Source organism: Hemiscyllium ocellatum, chromosome 47 (assembly GCF_020745735.1).
Source record: "Hemiscyllium ocellatum isolate sHemOce1 chromosome 47, sHemOce1.pat.X.cur, whole genome shotgun sequence".
Lineage (NCBI taxonomy): Eukaryota > Metazoa > Chordata > Chondrichthyes > Orectolobiformes > Hemiscylliidae > Hemiscyllium > Hemiscyllium ocellatum.
The window spans coordinates 16,620,891-16,643,632 of NC_083447.1; the positions used below are offsets into that span (position 1 = coordinate 16,620,891).

A 22,742-nucleotide genomic window follows, 5' to 3' on the forward strand; every position below is an offset into this window, starting at 1 on the left:
CCCAACAAGTCCACACCGACCCGCCGAAGCGAAACCCACCCATACCCCTACATTTACCCCTTACCTAACACTACGGGCAATTTAGCATAGCCAATTCACCTGACCTGCACATCTTTGGACTGTGGGAGGAAACCGGAGCACCCGGAGGAAACCCACGCAGACACGGGGAGAACGTGCAAACTCCACACAGTCAGTCGCCTGAGGCGGGAATCGAACCCAGGTCCCTGGCGCTGTGAGGCAGCAGTGCTAACCACTGTGCCACCGTGCCGCCCCTAATTAAGAAGATTTTAAAAAGAGAAAAAGTAAACCATGAGGGCAAACTAGCAAGGAATATACAAAAAAGACTATATGAACTTATAAATAGATAAAAAAGAAGAGAGAAGATCAAAGTGAATGTGGATCCCTTACAAAATAAGCCTGGGACAATGGTTATGGGGAGCAGGAAATGACAGGAGTTTAATAGATGCTTTATGTCAGTCTTTACAGTGAAAGATACTTCAAACATCCCATTAATATTAAAGAGTAGATGGGAGAATTAAGCACCATCTCCATCACCAGAGAAGTAGTATTGGATATATTAATGGGGCTAAAGGAAGATAAGTTCTCTGGCCCTGATGGCTTGCATCCTCGAATTGTAAGAGAGATAGCTACAAGATAGTGCCCACAGTGGTTGTAGTTTTCCAAATGTCCCTGGATCTGGAGATGTACCAGAGGATTGGAAACTGTCTCTGGCACCTCTACTCAAAAAGGGAGGGAGGCAAAATGAGTGTATCTATATCTTATCTATCTATAAGGCACACAAGTTGTCAAGTGGAACATAATGTGGAAGTGAGAACAAGAGAACGATATTATTTAAATGGAGAAAAATGGCGGAAAGCCGCAACACAAAAGGACTTGACAGTACTTAGATAGAAAGCTAGCACACAGATGCAGCGAAAGGAAGCCCGATGAATGTTGGCCCTTGTTTCAAGGGGGTTGGACTATAAGTGGGGACGTCTTATTGCAACCGTACAAGGTTTTGAGACCACTTCAGGAGTACTGTGAACAGTTTTGGTTCCCTTTATTTAAGGAATCATATAAATTTCATTGGAGGCAGTTCTGAGAAGGTTCATCGGGATGGTCCTTGGAATGAAAGGATTGTCTTATGAACAAAGGTTGAACAGGTTAGGGCTGTACTCACTGGAGTTTAGAAGTATGCGGTGATATTATTGAAACATATAGATTCTTCAGGGGCTTGACAGGATAAATTCTGAGAGGATTTTTCCCCTCATAGGTGAGTCTAGGACCAGAAGACAGTATCAGAATAACAGTGCTTCAGTTTAAGACATAGGAAATTTTTCTCTGAGGGTCGTGGGATTTTGGCATTTCTTGCCTCAGAGCTGTGAAGCTAGATTTTAAGACTGAGCTAGATTGTCGATCAGTCGGGGAATCAAGGGTTATGGGGAAGGGGCAGGAAAGTGGACATGAGGAATGTCAGAACAGTCATGATCCTATTGAATGGTGGAGCAGGCTCGATGGGCTGAATACTAACCAAGTTCCTATTTTGTATGCTTTTATGATTTCACAGTGATGTGATATTCAACCATTGGAGGGGTTTGTGCTCTGCCTGACGACAACAATGGGGTCTGGCTTCTGGGTAGCTGAATAGCTTGTGAGTGTGAACAGTATTACTAGAAACGCTCACTAGTTGGTTAAAAGCAATAGTTTACAACCAGTCCGTGCTTGCTACAAGGAAATGAAACAATCTGAGGAAGAGAGATTGAAGAATAGCACATCCTGGTAACTGAAAGATTATTTTGATAAACTGTGTGATAGAAGCCATTGAACTGCATTCCCAGCTTTTCCCTCAATCCATAACATAATATTTTTTGTCTGGTGTTTGCCTATATGTATGTCTTGGGGGGGTATTCTAATGTGGTTAGAGTTTTAGTTGGCAGAGTACATGTTGACAATTCATATTGTTAATCTGTAGTTAGAATTCACTTGTTTGTAACAAATAGTAATTCCGGGTAAATACAGAAACCTGGTCCATGTTTTCTGTTTGTTCGGGTCTAAAAGAAGTTAAAATGGGAAACCTTTCCATACTTTGATAAAATCTTTAATTTTTGTGACAACTCTGAGAAAAGAGACGCTTGTTTTCCAGCAGAACACACCAGTGAAGCATGACCACTGCATACAGATAAATCATCAGATAATTTCCTTCAATTTTTTTTTGTTACATAATATTCTGTATTGCCCTGGAGGTCTGACTTTGGTTCCCTTCTCTTTTAGCTCTTGATGGAAGAATGTATTTCATACGTACCTGATGCAATTCTTTTCGGAACGGTCTAAATAAATGTTTATTATTGTTGAAACAGATTTACATACATGCCTGAATGAAGTCCATCACCTTTATTCTTCCATAGCAACAGCTTACTCATCTGATTAAATCTTGCAAGTATATAGTTTTGAAAAAGAGGGGTGCAATTATTAAATGGCTAGTTAGTTTCAATTGATTACGAGTCCAATATGAGCTTGTACAATTTTACAAATTCTAGACCTTTATTATGGAGACTATCTCACTGTTCTGCTGTAACATGTTTCGTTAATGCAAATTCGTTGTAGTGTGATTGATGAATTGGGGACATTGTTTCTAAAGTGCGAACTTTCAAAACATCTGTTGGTTGTGACGCAATTACATCGCCAACACTTTAAGTGCTGTTTCTGAACTAGTTTTTCCATAATGTGGGGGTTGCACAAGAACACAACCATCGCATTATCGAAGAACTACTTGTATTGCCTGTCTGCAATGTCATACCAACATTTATTTGCATGCTCAGTATATGCTGACTCATCAAACCAAGCTGTATTTTTAGGCAGTGAAGATCCTCTTTAGGTAAGCAGTTACTACATGGTTTGGAATTATTCAGCCGAGGTTGCCCTACTGAATTTATTGTTTAATAATTGAAAAAAGTTACAACTTTTTAGTGGTACATGCTCTGTATAATTCAAGATATTACTTTTAACTGATTTTCTTCTCAAAGACTTTGATTCTTCTGTATTCCATTTCTAAACATCTTTCATTGATCATGCTGAATATGTCACAGTCATCAATTCATGCTTATACGTTAAGGCACTGTTAGTTAACACTTCTTTCACTGTGGTTTCAAGTAAAGTTTAAATGTGTCTAGTTATCTGTAAGTACTGTACTATTCACATTGATGTATCAGTGAAATAATAAAATTGGTAAAAAGTGATGTATTCCTTGCAGGTAGCTGTTTGGGATTAAAGCGTGGTGGTGTAGTGGTAATGTTACTGGGCCAGTAATGCAGAGGCACCTGGTGGACTTTGAATTCAATTAATACGTAAGAGCCTAACATATAGTTAGTCAACCATCATTGTTGTTAAAAACCCATCTGGTTCACTGATGTCCTTACCCAGTCTGGCCTACATATGACTCTACACCCACATCAATACCGTTAACTCTTAACAACCCTCTGCAATGACTTAGCAAGTTCACAATCCACAGAAGAATAAAAGAGGCTCAATTTTATGTTTTAAATGTGTACTGATTCCTGGAAAGCAGGACTGACAGGTGAAGAGAGATGGATTGAATCATTTAGTTTACAAGAAGGAAAGGGGATGTCATAGAACCCTGTAAAATTCTAGAATGGATATGTGCAAGAAGGATGTTTCCAATCTCTGGGGAATCCAGAACGAGAAGTCACAGTGTAAGGATATGAGGTAGGCCATTTAGGACTGAGATGAGGAAAACATTCTTCATACAGATTGATGAGCCTTTGGAATTTTCTGCCATAGAAAGCAGTTCAGGCCAAAATACATACTGTGTTCAAGAAAGAAATATAGAATTAGAGTATCCTTTACTGTCACATTCGCTCCAGTGCAGAAGCACAGTGAAAAGTTTGACAATGCTTCACCTTATGGTGTCATCTTAGGTACTCGGTGCATAGGTACAAATCTTAGATACAAAAGAAGAATAAAAAAAGTAGTTGCGTTATTTTACAGTGATTCATAATAGAAGTTCGTGAAAAGAATAAACATTACATTGCAGTAGCTCAGCGCAGGGGCCACCATTCACACTGCACCAGACCCAGGCCAACAACTGTCCCTACTCCTCTCTAGTCTGCTCTGCACCAATTGTCAGTGCTCCAAGGTAGGTTTTCTCTGGGACTGTCTTCCCCATGGGGATTGCGTCCCCTCGCCGGCCTCCCCTATGGGACTGCTTCTCCTCGCCGGCCCCCGCTCTGGGACTGCTGCCCCTCGCCGGTCTCCCCTCTGGGACTGCTTCCCCTTGCCGGCCCCCGCTCTGGGACTGCTTCCCCATGCCGGCCCCCGCTCTGGGACTGTTTCTGCTCGCCTCGTTCCACTCTGGGACTGCTTCCCCATGCTGACCCCCGCTCTGGGACTGCTTCCCCTCGCCGGACTTCGCTCTGGGACTGCTTCCCCTCGCCGGCCTTCACTCTGGGACTGCTTCTCCTCGCCACGTTCCGCTCTGGGACTGCTTCCCCATGCCGGCCCCTGCTCTGGGACTGTTTCCGCTCGCCTCGTTCCACTCTGGGACTGCTTCCCCATGCTGACCCCCGCTCTGGGACTGCTTCCCCTCGCCGGACTTCGCTCTGCGACTGCTTCCCCTTGCCGGCCTTCACTCTGGGACTGCTTCTCCTCGCCACGTTCCGCTCTGGGACTGCTTCCCCATGCCGGCCTCCACTCTGGGACTGCTTCCTCATGCCCGCCTCCCCTCTGGGACGGCTTCCCCATGCCGGCCCCCGCTCTGGGACTGCTTCCCCTCGCCAGGCTCCGCTCTGGGACTGCTTCCCCTCGCTGGCCTTCGCTCTGGGACTGCTTCCCCTCGCCGGCCTTGGCTCTGGAACTGCTTCCCCTCGCCGGCATCCGCTCTGGGACTACTTCCCCTCGCCGGCTCCGCTCTGGGACTACTTCCCCTCGCCGGCTCCCCTCTGGGACTACTTCCCCTCGCCGGCTCCGCTCTGGGACTACTTCCCCTCGCCGGCCTCCGCTCTGGGACTACTTCCCCTCGCCGGCCTCCGCTCTGGGACTACTTCCCCTCGCCGGCCTCCGCTCTGGGACTACTTCCCCTCGCCGGCCTCCGCTCTGGGACTACTTCCCCTCGCCGGCCTCCGCTCTGGGACTACTTCCCCTCGCCGGCCTCCGCTCTGGGACTACTTCGCCTCGCCGGCCTCCGCTCTGGGCCTACTTCGTCTCACCGGCCTCTGGTCTGGAACTCTCATCGTTGTTGTGGCTAAAAGGATCAAAGGGTATGAGGCACAAGCAGGAACAGGATACTGAGTTAGATGATTCAGCCACAATCGTCTAATGAATGGCAGAGCGGGATGAAAGTGCTGAATGGCCTCCACATGTTCCTATTTTCTATGTTTTTGGAGTTGACTGCAAAAGCTCTGCTTGCCTGCTGCTTTGGAGGCCCTGAGTCAAGCTTATAGTTATTTTGATATTATTGGCCCCGGGACCATGTGGATGTTTTGATGTCGTTGATTGCTGACTCCCTGAGAATAGACCTAAAATTAAAACTTCCTTTAGGCCATTACCTGGCACCTGGAAGCCTCCAGTGAAGTCCCCAACTCTGAATTAGAGTTGTTAACTTTAGAAGGTTCCACTTGACTTTGTTTAATATTGTAGTTACTCAGAAAATGTTAACTGTATTTCAATATGTCTTAACTCCTGAGTAATAATTAAACTGACTGCCCCTCTTTGAATCCCAATGACACTTGCCCTTACCCATTTACTCCTTTTGATCTGACCTCATTCAACTCCTTGCGCGCCTAACCTGATACCCCTGATCTCTCTAAGCACTCACCTACCAACCTGCCTTAGCACCCCACCCTCTTCCCATCCAGCACCCTAACTCCTTGTCCACCTGGCACAGGAGCCCCTTCCCCACCCAACATCGCATCTGTTCACCCAATTGACACCCTAGCCCCTTGCCCACTCAGCAGAGCACACCCTACCCAAACTAGCACCCCACTTCATTGTTTTGCATATTTGTGTTCACCGGTGTCTATGAAAGTAGCTTGAAAGCCTTTTAACCCCGAAGTATGTCTGGAATTGTTGTGAAGAAGTGTGTGGTTTCTTGTTTTGATCCACTTTGTTGCTGTTTGCTTGGGTTTCTTCACTGGACTTGATTTGCTTCCTTTGAGAGAGCTTCTGGCCCAGAAGTTTGCACATAAAACTCCTCCGGAGAGAAGTACTTGTTTAATCAAGATTGATCAGAAATTGAGTTTCTGATCTTGATCAGAGGGGCTGAGCCACATTGGCTCACTTTGGAGGTAACATCATTACTTCTTTAAACCAATATTGAGAATTATTTGCTATAATTTGAATGCCGAAAATTTTTACACCAAATAATTTTGATTTGTAACACCTGTCATTGGCTAAATACAATTCATCCTACATCACAGAATACCATTCTGTGTCTCAGTTGTCATAGTTGATACATAGCAATTGTGCTGCCCTTCTGGGTGTAAAATCAAAATTGAATTCATTCAGTTGAGACTTTCACATAATGTTTCACTGTTCAATCAGCAAGTATGCTTGATCCAAGTAGATCTTTTGGGATATGAGGGTTACTGGCAAGGCCAGCATTTATTGCCCTTATTTTCCTTGCATGTTTATGAGCCTTCTGAAACTGAGTTGCTGTCCCCAGGGTAGGTAAGAGACAACCACATGGAGTCAGATTGGAGTCACATGCACAGTAAGTGTTTCAGACAGGTAAAGTGTAGTCCAGGCTTCTGTATTACTATTCTGGTAATGTTACAGCTATGATATTATCTCCCAACAGTTTGATGTTGGCTGATATTTGCAAGGAACGGTACGTTTTGAATTACATTGGTTAAAAATAAGCAACTGGAAAACTTGTAACGTGCAGGGAACCCAGATGTATGCACAACTGGTAAATTTTGTTAATTTCACTGCAAGACATTACTATATTTTTGGATATTTTCAAGTAACTGTATATTCCATGAGCAGGACTACGAATCAATAAATGTTAAGTAACAAGTTGACTTTATCTGAAACCAAAAGATCGAAGCTGCTCTAGTTCAGAAAAGGGAAGTAACAAAAAAAGTGTGTGTTTGGTAATTACAGTTCATGTCATCATTTTTATTTCTTCATAGCAAACTGCATTTAAGAAAATATTTCTGAACATGGTTAGTAATTAAGAAGTTATTTTGCTTCCCCACCTGTAACAATTAAAAGGATATAAAATGTCTCCATGTCTAGTGATTAACATTCCAAAATGTTCTATGATTATTGCATCAACAACAACCACTAATTTTGGCCACAAGATATTATACTTTACTGTTTAATTTGACCTGATGTATAATCTGCTTTCTTTTAGATCACTGTGTCATCAAAATTACTGTTAGAAATTGGACAGCCAGGGGAAAATGGGGATAGTCTAAAAAGTAGTGAAAGTTGAAAATAATATACTTTTTCTGATTTTCATTTTTTTTATCTGCTATGCAAGCCTCTTGATCTGGACAAATGGGTATGTTGGTGTGTCTACTGATCTGTGGTTTTGTTGCTGTGCCCCTTTTATAAACCACTTTAAATCCCTTGTCATAGGTGATTAGCAGTCAGTGCATGAGCTCTAACACATTTCACTTCACTCATAAAGGCCCTGTTCAAACCTTGCATAACAATTTAATTTCATTGCATTCATTTCACTGCAATGCAGTAAGCTAAATCCTTACTTTACTCTGAAGTTCTGATGTAAAATGGTGTAAGTGTGAAGAAATAAGTATATTGTATTTCAGGAAATAGTTTACTTATTGTTCTGTGCAATGCACAAAGAACAATTTCTTAACATATCTGTATCTTTTACTCATAATGATCTTGACCTTTTTTTTGCATTCAGATTTCGCTTCTGTGTTCTTGCGTTTTCTGTTCAATTCACGGCATTTTATTTTTCACCAAGAAAAACATTTGGAAAAACAGTGTTCTTTTACCTAGGTTAGGAATGGGTATGGAATTACCTGTTCATGCACTGTACCTTATTTTCCAAAAAAAACTTGATACTTTCACAAGACCTAGATAGATATTAAAGAGGAATATCACTCTGCAGGGGGAAATTGTGTACAGTACAACACAGATATTTTGCTACATCTCCCTGAGGCGCAATATTTGCATTATTCATACTTGTAGTGAAGCTGGAGATGCCCACACCTGGCATCTATTCAGATGTGTTCAGCATTCTTGTTCATTTAGATGCTGTTATGCTGAATGAACGTTTGCACCTATTTTCCACCAGTATTTGACTTCTGAGTTCTGTTCCCAATGTTCAGACATGTTGGTGGTTCAGTTTTGATTTGCACATTGTCCTACCTGATTCGAAATCATCCCATATTTGAACAGGTATCTTCGACTCTGGGGTTCTTCTTGATTTAAACAGCCATTGACATCACTTCCCAGGGATGAAATGTTGTTTTCGATGATTTCCTTCTTCTGTTTTCATATTATATTTTCGGCTTTTGTTGTTCCTTTCCTGAAGATGAAACTCATTATTAGCATAATTGTTCTTCTGTGCTTCACCACTAAGACTATCATCTGTTCAACCATAGCTGCCTGATCATATTTTTACCAGTTAACTACACAGAAACAATTGCTGCAATTGAGTCTATTTAAGACTCAGGAATTCCTTTTTGTTTCCATTTTATGTCTTGAAAGAATGAGTGGATTCTGTGTCCTCTTCAAAGATATTCAATATGATGAACTACATTACATAAAACCTAGTAAGTGGCTGTCTGAACCTGTTGCACTATTATTTAAGATCATGGCTGATATTCTATCTGACCCCGCTGTATCCTCATATTTCATGATTCTTAGTGCCAAAAGTCTAATTATCTTCATATTAACCAGAATTAACGATTGAAAATCCATAATCCTATGAGGTAAATAATTTTAAAGATTAATTACTCGGAAGAAATTTGCTTGTTTTCATAGCAAATGCCTGACCCCTTACAAGAGGCTTTGAATCCAAATCTAATCGTCTAACTAGGCGAATAAACTTGCAGCAACGACCATGTTAAACCCTCAAAGAATGTTAATGTTCCAATGAGGGTATGTCTCATTCTTCTAAAGTTCATTTAAGTAGCTATTTCATCTCCATCTCACATTGGACAAGGAATCAATGGAGTGTACCTTTGTAACACCCCTCATAAGGTGAATATAGCCCTCCTTGGATAAGAAGATCAAAACTGTTAAGGGTACTTCAAATGCTGTCCCACTGATACCCTACATGATTGCATTGAAGTAGTGGCTGCGTTTGTAGCTGGCAGATCCAGTACCAATTATTCTTTCTCATGTAGTTCTTCTCTTGTGACAGTTACTTTGATTATTTTCAGCCCTTTCATAAAGGACTGTGATATAAAGCAGCCAAAACTGTGATACTTGATCACAACTGTAGTGCAGATCATTTATCATAAATTAACCACACGTGAATTCTGAAACAGTATTGGTCAATAGCTGTCAAAATACAGTATGTTAACTATCTTTGTCACGTTTTCTCAGGTCAGAGAAATTCACATTTTATGTTTATCATCTTTCAAAGTCAGTTTCTCCAACATTTCCAATCACACAATGCAAATACTTTTAATCCTTGACAAAGACTAATGTTCCTCTTTAACACGACATCTCCCTGATTATTGATGAAAGCAGTCATGCTAATCAGAAGTTTGAACTCTCTACTTTTAGATAATAGTAAATTAAATGGTTTCTACTAAATTAATTCTCTGTTTTGATTAATTTAATTTATGTCCTGCATTACTTTGACATTTAGATACTGCTGAAGCTTATTACTGAATTTCAAAGAAAACAAACTTGATTTTTTGGAATCCAAAAGCACATTCATACATTATTAGAACTTCTGCTTTTTCTCTTGAATTGGTATAATGTTTCAAGACTTTTTCTTCTTGCTGTGTAAATATTGCATACAACCTGCCACACTTTTTAGAAACACTACAATATTTGGCTGAACAGGGCCATTTTCCTCCCAGCGCTTCAACCCTTTAGCAAGCCAAGTACAGTACACGCCACATAAAAACAGCTGCTGGTGCAAATGGACTTTTAAGTGCTTTGTGCAATTGTATATTATTATACTTAAAGGGATACATCACATTACACCCCAGGGCATGCCATTTTGTGGCTGCTACGCCTACCTAAAATAGAATTTATATATTTTGCAGGAAAAAAATAGAAATATTAAAATGAGATTTAGGTAAGCTGCTCTGTAGAGAAATGATTAAGCTGTCTGATTTTTACCTGGTGTGTACTGATTTTTTTCTTTGTTTATTTGTGTTGTGGTGATTTTATAACCTTTCACCTGGTAGCTAAAGGGTTACTTACCTAATTCAAATTACTAAAGTTTATAATAACCTTGATTAAATGTGAAATGGTTGTTATTATAATCTAATAACACCATTATTTATCAAATGGAGGTGTTTCATTGCTTATCAGGTAGGTAATTTGTACTATGTTTTATCTTTATTCTGTGTTGAAAATTGTAATTAAAATGGTATTTTCTTTAGATGTTGCAACCATTTTATTGTGGATCATTTTCAGGCAGTTATTACTTTATTATTTGCAAATCTGCTTTGAAAGTTTGCAAAGCCTTTTTAAATGTTTTGAAGGGCATAAATAGTGCCAATAACAAGTTACCGTAAATACAGATGCAGCTCTTAAGCTGATTTGTATGCTAAATGAATAATAATTATTCTGTTTCAGAATTTTGTTTTATTGTTGCATAACTTGTTGTATCATAATTCCTACAGAAACATTAGGCCACAACATAGAAACTCGTCTTACTAAAACTTATTAAGAATAAAATATGAGGGTAAAAAAGGCAAAACATTCCAGAAATCTGAAATAAAATGAAAGAAAAGCTGATAATGCTCAACATGTATTGCAGCATCTTTGAGAGAGAAACTACGCCTGATGAATTTTCTTCAGAAGTTGCTTGAATCTAAGTAATTTCTTTGTACTTTGACTGACCTGAAAATAAAAAAATTATTGTGCAAATTGTCAGTGAAATTTTGAGAACAATTTATAACTAATATTATACGATCAACCATTTCTAGTAAAGAGGTTTGGTTGTGGCAGTAGCACAATTGGATAATAACTCGATTTCTCACTCATCCATCCTGTCATACCTTCTCAAAATTCTATTTTTCACTACAGTTATTGTCATTGGTGTTTAGGTGAATAAGAGTTAAAGTCTCAATCTGCTCAAACTGCCTTCATAAGACAAAGTTAAAAATCACAACACTGGGTTATAGTCCATCAGGTTTATTTGGAAGAACCAGCTTTTGGAGCGCTGCTCCTTCGTCAAATTGTTCGTGGGGGAGGGATCATAAGATGCGGTGTTTATAGCACAAGATCATAGTGTCATGCAACTGATGTGATATATTGAACAAACCTTGATTGCTGTTCAACAGATAACAGCAGTCTAGATTTGTTCAATATATTGTATCAGTTGCATGACATTATGATCCTGCCCCACTAGCTACCTGATGAAGGAGTAGTGCTCCGAAAGCTAGTACTTCCAAATGAACCTGATGGACTATAACATGGTGTAGTTTGATTTTTAACTTTGTCCATCCCAGTCCAACACTAGCACCTCCTCTTCATAAGGCAAGTCTTTTCTCCCAGAAATCAATCAGTGTCCCTTTTCTGAACTCTTTGAATACAAATATAACTTTCCTTCAATAAGGAGACCAAAAATATACAAAGTAATCCACATGCATTCTCACTGATGCACAACATCACTGGATCAAGATTTCTGCATTTACAATAAATGCAAACATTCTATTTACCTTCCTAATTACTTGTTTCATTGCATGCTAGCATTTTGTGATTTGTCCACAGGGATATCTCTAAGATGCAATATTTATTTTACTGCTGTCTTCCTTTCTATGTACTTATAGAAGACTTTATTGTCTGTTTTAATAGTTTTGCTATTTTTCTTTAAAACTCCAATTTCTTCTTTTGTTTATTGATCCAGTGCTAATATCTACAAGTTTCCCCATTTTCTGAGCTATTGATCTTTTGAAAGAACCTCATGCATGCTATCTTTCAATTTGATCCCAACCCTAACTTGCTTATTCAAAGATGTTGCATCCCTTTCAATGTTGAGATATGAAATAACTCTTTAAATTTTGTCAGTACTTCTCTATCATCTTTAAACCTGTTTCCCCACCCTCCTTCAGCCAACCCTGTTTTTACATTAGTTATAAAGACAAAGTGCTGAAAAAACTCAGCAGGTCTGGCATAATCTGTGGAGAAAGAAATGGAGGTAACATTTCAAGTCGAGTATGACTAGTCATAGCAACATAGAAATATAGAAAATATGAACAGGAGTAGGTCATTAAGCCCTTCAAGATTACTTTGCAATTCTTTGTGATTACGACTGAACATCCAGTTCAGTAGCTAAGAGAAAATGAAGACTACAGATGCTGGAGTATCAGAGTCACTGTGACGCTGGAAAAAGGCAGCGTTTGAGGAGCAGGAGAGTTAATGTTTCGGGCATAAGCCCTTCTTCAGGAAAGTGGAGGGGGAAGGGGGCTGAGAGATAAATAGGGGCTTGGGGCTGGAGGTGAGGTAGGTGGGAAGGCAATAGGTGGATACAGGTAGGATGTGATTGTGATGGTCGGTGGGAAAGGTGGCGTTTTATAGGTGGGAAGGTAGATGGACAGGTAGTCAGGTCAAGAGGGCAGTGCCAAGTTGGAGGGTTGGATCTGAGGTGCTCACAGAGCGGTGTATGGAACATCTCTGGTCCGCATGCACAAACAACCTCACTGCCCTGTAGCCAACCACTCCCGCTCACACTCGCCTTAGGGCACACAAATCCTGAGCCTCCACCACCAAATCAAAGCCATCTGCCAACTGGAGGAAGAACACCTCATCTTCTGCCTCAGGACCCTACAACCACACGGCATCAACATTGACTTCACCAGATTCCAAATCCCCCAACCTCCTACCTCATTCCAGATCCAGTCCGGCACCACCTTCTTGATCTGACCTACCTGTTCATCTTCCTTCCTACCTACCTATCCGCTCCACTCTCTCCACCGACCTATCACAATCACCTCCCACCGGAATTTACTTATTAGGTAAAAACAATGACTGCAGATGCTGGAAACTAGACTCTGGATCAGTGGTGCTGGAAGAGCACAGCAGTTCAGGCAGCATCCAACGAGCAGTGAAATCGACGTTTCGGGCAAAAGAAGGGCTTTTGCCCGAAACGTCAATTTTGCTGCTCGTTGGGTGCTGCCTGAACTGCTGTGCTCTTGCAGCACCACTGATCCAGAATGCATCTACTTATTGCCTTCCCACCTAGCTTCCCCCCCCAATCCCAAGCCCAACCCTTACTTATCTCGGCTCTTCCCCCTCCACATTCCTGATGAAAGGTTAATGCCAAAAGCGTCGACTCTCCTACTCCTCAGATGCTGCCTAGCCTGCTGTGCATTTTTCCAGCGTCACACTTTTCAACTTATCCAATTCAATAGCCCGTTCCTCTTCTCATATCTTTTGATCCCTTTGGCCTCAAATGCTATACACAACAACTTCTTGAAATCTCATAATGTGTTGGCCTTGACTGCTCTCTTTGGTAGCGAAATCCCCAGGATCAACACTCTTGGGGTGAAGAAGACCATGACCCATGGTTCTGGATTCTTCCATCATCAGAAACATTCTTCCTGCATCTATCATGTCCTGTTAGAATGTTACAGATTTCTACAAGATACCCGCCTTCATTATTCTAAACTCCAGCAAATATAATCCTAACCAACTCAACCTCTCTTCATACGTCAGTCTTGCCATCCCAGGAATCAGTCTGGTAAATGTTTGCTGTATTTACTATATATAAAAAAAATCTTCCTCAAATAAGGAGACCAAAAATGCACACAGTATTCCAGTTGTGTGGAATACTACGGTCCTGTAATATTGCTGAAAGAAATCCCTGATCCTGTACTCAAACTCTGTCTTGCTAGGAAGGGCAACATTTCATTTGCCTCCTGACCACTTGCTGTACCTGCATGCTTACCTTCAGTGACTACTGTACAAGAACACCCAAGTCTCATTGCACTTCACCTCTTAATTTATAGCCATTTAGATAATCCACCTTCTTGAATTTTGCTCTCAGGGGAGGCGATAGCAAAGTGCTATTGTCGCTAAACTGTTAATCCAGAAATCCATTTAACATTCTTGGGACTCGGGTTCAAATCCCACCACGGCAGATGGTGGAATTTGGATCCAATGAACGTCTGGAGGTAAGAATCTAATGATGACCATGAATCCATTGTCGATTGTTAGAAAGAAACAATCTGGTTCACTAAAGACATTTAGGGAAGGAAACTGCCATCCTTACCTGGTCTGGCCTACATATGACTCCAGACCCATAGCAACTGGTTGACTCTCAACTGCCCTTGGGGAATTAGGTTTGGGAAGTAAGTGCACCTAGCCAGTGACACCCTCCACTGTGAATGAATAAAGCTCCCAAAGTAGGTAACTTCACATATATCCAAAATAAATTGCATCTACAGTATCTCTGCATCCTCTTCACAGGTCACCCTTCCACCCAACTTTCTGTCATCTGCAATGTTTTAGCTCCATTGTCCTAATCATTAATATATATTTTGACAAGTTGCCGACCTAGCACTGATCCCTGTGGTACTTCACTAGTTATTGCTTGCCTTTCAGTAAAGACCTGTTTTTTTTAAGCTTTTGTTTCCTGTCTATGAACCCATTATCTATCCATTTCAATACATTACCCTAAATCCCACTTTACTTGCTAATGTTTTATGTGGGAATTTAATCTGCATAAAGTTTCTGAAAGTCTAAATAAACCATACACTAGAGCATCCTCTTTCACCCCCCCCCCCCCCCCCCCCCGCAACACTGAGTTACATCCTCAAAGAATTCCAGTAGATCTGTCAAACATAATTTCCCTTTTGTAAGTGTATACTAACTGTCTGATTCTGCCACTATTTTCAAAATGCTAAGCTACTAATTCATTTATAATGTACTTCTGCATTTCCCACTGCCAACATCAGGCTGACTGGTCTATAATTCTGTACTCTCTCTGCCACCCTTTTTAAATAGAGTGGTTACACTAGCTACTCTCCAATCTGTGGGAACTGTTTCAGAGTCTATAGAATCTTGGATGATGACCATTAATGCATCTACTACATCTAGACCCACTTACTTATGTACTCTGGGATAGATCCATTGGGACTTACCTGGTTCAATCCCATTAATTTCCCCAATATCATTTCCTTACTAATAATGATTTCCTTCCATTTCTCCCTCTCATTGAACTCTACAATCCCCACCATTTCTGGTATGTTATTCGTGTGCTATTTTTGTGAACACAGAACCAAAGAATGTATTGAGTTGGTCATCCATTTCTTTGTTCTCAATTATAAATTATCCAATTTCTGACTGTAAGGGACCTACATTTGTCTTCCCCAAACTTTTTCTGTTCACATACTTACAGAGACCTTTATAGGCAGTTTTAAAATTCCCCATAAGCTTACAATTGTGCTCTATTTTCCCTTTCTTAATCAATTTATTTGCCCTCCTACATCTCTATGACTCTATAATTTTAAAATGCTCCCATTCCAAATATTTTTTTTGGGCAATTTGTATGTTTCTTCCTTGCATCTAATACTATCTCTAATTTCACTTGTCAGCCATGGTTTAGCCACCTTTCTCATTTTAATTTCGCACCAGACAGGAATGAACAATTATTGCAGTTCACCTATGTGCTCTGTGAATGTTTACCATTGCCTTCCCACGTTCATTCCTTTAAGTAATATTCCCCAATCTATCATAGCCAACTCATACCCCGTGCACTCTGGGTCCAGAATCTAAATTGTGGAAACTTAGTCTCAGAATCAATTACATCACTGAATCCTGATGAGGAATTAGATTAGATTACTTACAGTGTGGAAACAGGCCCTTCGGCCCAACAAGTCCACACCGACCCGCCGAAGCGCAACCCACCCATACCCCTACATATACCCCTTACCTAACACTATGGGCAATTTAGCATGGCCAATTCACCTGAATCACACATCTTTGGAATGTGGGAGGAAACCAGAGCAAACCCACGCAGACACGGGGAGAACGTGCAAACTCCACACAGTCAGTCGCCTGAGGCGGGAATTGAACCCAGGTCTCTGGCGCTGTGAGGCAGCAGTGCTAACCACTGTGCCACCGTGCCGCCCACTAATTCATCTCCAAGGAGCCTCACACAACTAGATAGTCAATTATTCCTTTGTGATTACAAAATACCATGTCTTGAATGGCCTGATCTCTAATTGTTCCATTACTTATTGGTCCAGAAAACCATCCATATGGACTCCAGAGATTCCTCCTTTACAGTTTTGTTACTAATTTGATTTGCCTGTCAATAGTATCCAGTGAGATATATCCTTTGCAGGGAAGTAACCACAGGAGATTCCTGCAGCACCTGCCTAGTCTTTTTGCTATGCCTGACAGCCACCTTTTCCCTTCTTGCCTTTGCGTCTTAGCCTGCAGTTTGGCCGCCTCTGTATAAGTGCTACTCACAACATACTCCAACTCGATATTCCACAGTGTTGCTAACCTCCTCTTCAGCCCCAAAACCCAGGCTTCCAAGAGCTGCAGCTGGAACACATCCTACACACATGCTGGCCCCGAGCACTGGAACAGTGCCCGACTTCCTACATAGAGCAAAAAAAGCCCACCATAACTTTGAGCTCTCTCGCCATGACTTATCTCTTTAAAATGTGATGTAATTAATCTAAAGGTTGTGACTGAATCTTGAAACATGGAGTCCACATATTTCTTTCCCTCCTTGATATGTTCCAGTGTCTGCAGCTTATCCTCAAGTGCATCAATTTTGAGTTGAAGTTCCTTGACCAGTGCTTGCTGCTGATGTGGTCACTCTAACCACACCACTGTCCAGAAACTCCCACATATTAGAACTGCAACACATCACCTATAATGTTCCATCTAAGCCACAAGGCTCCACAGTAGCTGTAAGGTTCTGTGCATGCTAACTGGTGTGTTCAGCTTGCCTATGCATTAAATTTCAGTTTCAGAAGTAGCTGCTTTTCACTGAGAAAACACAATTAAAGGGGTTATTGATCATCTGCACAGTCATCCCTATTCTAGTCGATTAATTAATTTGAATGCTAAATATTTTAAAAATGAATTTCTTAACTGTAAGCTCCTCATTCTAGAATTCAATTTTCTATTAATTTGTTATGTAATTCATCCCATGTATATCATGGCTTTAACATGGTCATGTTCATAGGGAAGAATAGATTGGTGACAGGTGAGGCCATTTTTATTACAATCTTGGAGCTTTCTTTGCTACTGTTTCTCTGTGGAGAAATTGCTGAAATTGGGAAGGCTCTGAGCAGAAACTCTTACCAGGCAAAATTTCTGTTTATCTGGCAGATTGCTGAGGACTTCCCTTGTTTCACAGAGAATTAGTGTCCCAACTCTTCCACCGCTACATTGATGACTGCATCGGTGCAGCGTCCAGCACCCAGGCTGAATTGGAGCAGTTCATCAACTTAGCCCACAACTTCCACCCCATCCTCAAATTCACTTGGTCCATCTTGGAGACTTCCATCCCCTTCCTTGACTCTCCATTTCCATCTCCGGCGACAGTCTCAAGACGGACATTTACAATACACCCACAGGCTGTCACAACTACCTGGACTACACCTCCACCCATTCAGAATCCTTCAAGAACCCCATCCTGTTCTCCCAATTCTTCCGCCTCTCCTGCATCTGCTCAGATGAGGAGACATTCCACTCCCAAGCATCCCAGATGTCCACCTGTTTTGAACAACATGCCTTTCCCCCCTCCATTGCACTGCTATCTTTTCCTCGTTTCACTGCTCTAAACCTCCCCACGCAAAACACAATAAAGAAAGGGTCCCCTTGTCCTCACTTACCACCCCACCAGTCTCCACATCCAATGCATCATCCTTAAACACTTCTGCCAACTCCAACTAGACTCCACCACTAAGAACATCTTCCCCTCCCCACTCTTCTCTGTCTTCCACAAGGACTGTTTTCTTTGCCAATCCTTGGTTCACATTACTCTCCTCAAACCCTCAAGTACCTTCCCTTGCAACTGTAAAAGATGCAAAACCTGTTGACATACCATCCCCCTCACCTCCATCCAGGGGCCCAAACAGTCTAGTCCTGAAAAAGGGTTACACCTGAAGCATTGACTTCTCCACCTCCTGATGCTGCCTGACTTGTTGTGTTTTTCCAGCCTCCTGCCTGTGTACCTTGGATTCCAATATCTGCAGTTTTTTTTTGTCTCTGTCCTCAGACATTGTTGGTGTTAGAAAGTCATAGAATCCTACAGCATGGAGACAGATCCTTCGGCCCAAACTGGTCCATGCTGACCAAAATGTCCATCCGCGTTAACCCCATTTCCTTGCATTTGATCCATAACCTTCTAAACCTTTCTATGTTTAATGTATAAACAGAATAACTATTAATTTTAATGCATTCAGATTGTGAAACAAATTAAATGGAATTACTCACAATCTGGGCTTTTTCCTTGTACCTTTCACTCTTGTATATATGCAGATTGTTCCCAATGACTAAAGTTTGTATGACTGCATGATGCAAATGGAGCAGTGTGCCATGATTAACAATTAGTCTTTCATCACACTATCATGTGCTGGAGAGCTATGTGGTCTCCACGCCATGGAGTCTTGCCCACTTTCAGATAGAAACGACTATATTGTCAAGCTATTCTTTTTGCACTGTTCGAGCTCTGGATAGACTGTAACTGTAACCAAGAGATTTGAATTGCCAGTGACTGGTTTAAAGGGATTGCCTAACAAGATTTTCAAGGTTTAAGACTTGTACTTTAACAAATGAACTAAAAGCACCATCAACTAAACATTACCTAGTAAACAACTAATATTCTAAACTTCGGAAAGATAACCTAAATATGCTTTAACTTGACTGATAACCCCATGCTAAACACCTATTTGCATCAATATGGTCTGCACAGGATTACAATAATCTACACCATTCTCAGTCACGAGTCAGTGATTACTTCCATGATTTGCCAAGTTATGACATCAAGTGACTATTAAAAGATACTTCCCTCAGTTTCTGGTGGATTTCTAAACCAGCTTCCAGCAGTAAGATCCATTCTGGGCATTTCTCCTCCCACCATCACCAAGACACATCTTCTGGACTGTTTTGATTATCATAGGCTGTGTTTTTTTAAAAAATCAAATACAGTCCATCCACCTACGTTCTGCTTCGTAGCTCACAGAAAACCTTGCAGCCTCTTCTCTGTGCTGTTTACACCGTTTGCAACCTGATATCTCTCTGAGAGCCCCAACTCCCTCACGCTTCCAGTCTGCAAGTCTGCGCAGAACGAGCCCAGCAGGTCTTGTCTTTGTTTCTAGCTGCCCACATTTTGCATCTTGTTTTCAGTGAGACTCCTGTTGCCACGGTAACCAGGCCACTCAGGTTTGTTTTTGAGCAAAATTTGGCGAGACAATATAATCTCCAAAAAAACTTGCATTCATAACAAGGCTAATGGTAGGTTCATTTGCAAAATACAGGGTCAGTAAAATTTTTGACCTGTACAACATTAATGATGTTATGATGCATTGATTTTTTTCGTTGTGTCTTGTCCTGACTCTCTAAATTCAATCCCATGCCGAGATCTTGTTGGCAATGGAAGGTGCTTTCTTATGTGATCAAACAGGTTGACTATCAGTCTGTAAATCCTTCCCATATGCCTGATGGGCACATGGTAGGAAAGGAAGAGTTTCTTGGTCAACTAGCCTGCAGAATGCAATGGCAAACCATTACAGTACTTTGCCAATAAGCGTGGGCCAGTTCAATGAAAGTTCATGACCCACAGCTCAGAAATGAGGTTGGAGAAACGGCAGACAACACTGATAAGTAATTGAAATACAAGAGTTCAGAATCTTTTCTGATTTGTTCCAAAATTATCTAACAGTGTCTCTCATGAAGGTTACTGCAGTGGTTGTAACTAGGTCAGCAAGTCGACCTCATAGTATATAAGTTCCCTGATCGGGGCTATTAACCTAGTCCCATCAGGGAGCTCTGGCTTACAGATATAAACAGGAGAATCAGAGGTTCTGTTCTCTCTCAGAGCTGGTTCTGAGGAAGCCAGACCAGCGTCAAGTGCTATGCACGTGTAAATAAAGGGTTTACATGATATCCTCCTCTGAGGAGATATCTCAGTTACATGATAGGGCATTCATGAAGTCCCTTGCAAAACGTCACAGTGGAAACAAGCAATCACCTCAAGCATTATTCCACAGTTCTTTATGGGCTTTCCAAGAGTGAGTTCCTGTGATACATTGATCTAAGTGGCTATTTTTAGATGTTAGTAACTCTCAAATAGACAGGTTGGCGTATTCCGTCTTTATAAAAACTGTGTTTGTTGAATTGTTGATTGATATGAGATTCCTTTTGGTTATTCAAACAATAGCAAAGCCCGTTCTCCTCTCTTCGGTTAGCTTTGTGTCGATTAATATAGCTTTGGGTACAGTTGCTTTATGAATACAGACAAAAATAACACTGAGAAATCAGCTGGCTAGGGGACAATGCCTGTGGTCCAGCATGTAGGTGCTGATTTCTCCAGACAGCTTAGAGTATTCTTTATTGTCAACATTGACTTTCTTTTAAAGTCCAATCTTTAAATTACAGTAGCTTTTACCGGCAGTCACATTAACAAAAAGTGTTTTGTTACAGATTTAGTTATTTTTACTGGTATGTTAGTTTGGAATGCTAAGTTTTGATTAATGAATGTAATCATTTTTGTCCTCTTCACGTGCAGTCTTCTCAGGGAGGAGGCCATCGAACCCTTTTGTATGGTCATGCTATTCTACTCCGACATTCCCACAGTGGCATGGTAAGTCACAGGAATTTTAACAATGTTGCTACTTTAAGGTTATACTCTGCCCTTTTAAAAAAATCCTCGAATGATCTTGTTTTAAAACAAAGCTGGTAACAAACTTGGTGAAATATATTGCTAATAATTAACAGGAAGAAAAGTTTATGGAGTGTCTACCTGTTGCAGTGTAATTTCTCAACCAACATAAACATTTTACTTGTCAAAATGTCATCAAGACTGCAATGTTGAGCGCCCATTGTATATTTACTATTAATTAAACTTCTGCCAGGGAAAATTGACCAGTCTATTGTCTCACTCATAAATTAGTAGGAAATAGAAAATATACAAAGATGGGTGGTACGGTGGCTCACTGGTTAGCACTGCTGCCTCACAACACCAGGGTTCCAGGTTCGATTCCAGCCTTGGGCAGACTATTTGTGTGGAGTTTGCACATTCTCCCCGTGTCTGCGTGGGTTCTTCCTCCAGGTGCTCCAGTTTCCTCCCACAGTCCAAAGATGTGCAGGTCAGGTGGATTGGCCATGCTAAATTGCCCATAGTGTTAGGTACATTTAGTCAGAGGGAAATGGGTCTGGGTGGGTTACTCTTTGGAGGGTCAGTGTGGACTGGTTGGGCCGAAGGGCCTGTTTCCACACTGTAGGGAATCTAATCTGCTCAGAGTTTTATTTTATCCATAGAGTTATTTTGAATAGAATTTAGCGGATCAGTGAATTAATTTCTGTACAATTATTTATTCTATGATTATATAAAGGGAAAAGGTTATAGTGGTATGGCTAGTTTGATTATCCTTTTGATGATCTCCTGAGATACTGAGTGGAGAAATTAGGGACCTCTCCTTTCAGATCCGACAAGCAGTTTGATGTGATATGTTCTATGGTCTAGGATGTAAACTACAATTGCAGTTTGGGACACTGTCCATTGTCCACTGTGGAGCAGCGTGTACTGTTTACAGTGTGCTCTTTAAGTTGATGCCAGCCCATAGATGGTTCTCCATAGATGATTCATCCAATGAGAACTTGTTAACTGATGTTATTGAGAAGACTGAATGCCCAAAAATGGCCTCGTAATCTGAGGAAATAAAAATGTCATTGGGTCCTTTACAGGTAGAGTCAAAGTAAACTTCCCATAGTCCCAGAGAACCATCGGACTGCTGTCTCATTAGAGAGAGGTCACTGATAGTGAGTTTAACCAGATGGCCACCATGCCTGAGGCGAGGGTAAGATTGAGAAGGCAGGACTTCCATGGTACGCTCAGCTGGTACAGGAAATGAACTCGCAGTATAAAAGAATTATGGTAACATTTAAGGGAAAAGTGTAAATTAGGAATGAAATTTCATAGATGACATTTTCATTGCAGTGATAGATTTGAAGGAAGAATTCTCCCTTAAAAGTTCTTAAGTACACAATCTTTTGTCTGTCAATATTTGGAAAGGAACATTATTTGTATTCTTTCGAAGCTGTAATCACATTACCCTTCCTACATTTAAGTTTGTTTTCTCAACTAGCAGTGCAAACCCCAAAATGGAAAAATCCTGCTCTGCAAAAAAAAACAGATCTTTAGGTGCTATGGTTTCTATTAGGATCCAAAGTGGTGCACGTGGAGGGTGCGGCTGTTGGAGGTATACAGAACAGCCAGATTGTGATGTCAATGACCATGTAATCCTGATTAATGCCAGCACTGCCATTTTGAAGCCCAGTACTGCATCTGAGGATGATACCTAAATATGCTCAGGTGTCAGGGAGGAGGACAAATGCTGGAAGAGGGGTATGCAGTCAACTCTCAGGAAGGCCAT

At 41.1% G+C, this 22,742-nt stretch overlaps 1 protein-coding gene across 9 annotated transcripts in view; it reads left to right on the forward strand.

Moving 5' to 3' along the window:
- The window catches only part of LOC132836584 (ryanodine receptor 1-like), a 402,705-nt gene that overhangs the window by 64,850 nt on the left and 315,113 nt on the right, over window positions 1–22,742 (forward strand). For all 9 annotated transcript variants that reach the window (XM_060855950.1, XM_060855954.1, XM_060855953.1 and 6 more), the window contains exon 4: window positions 20,876–20,950. In XM_060855950.1, the coding sequence (XP_060711933.1) occupies window positions 20,876–20,950 (75 nt within the window). The remainder of the gene's footprint in view (window positions 1–20,875; window positions 20,951–22,742) is intronic.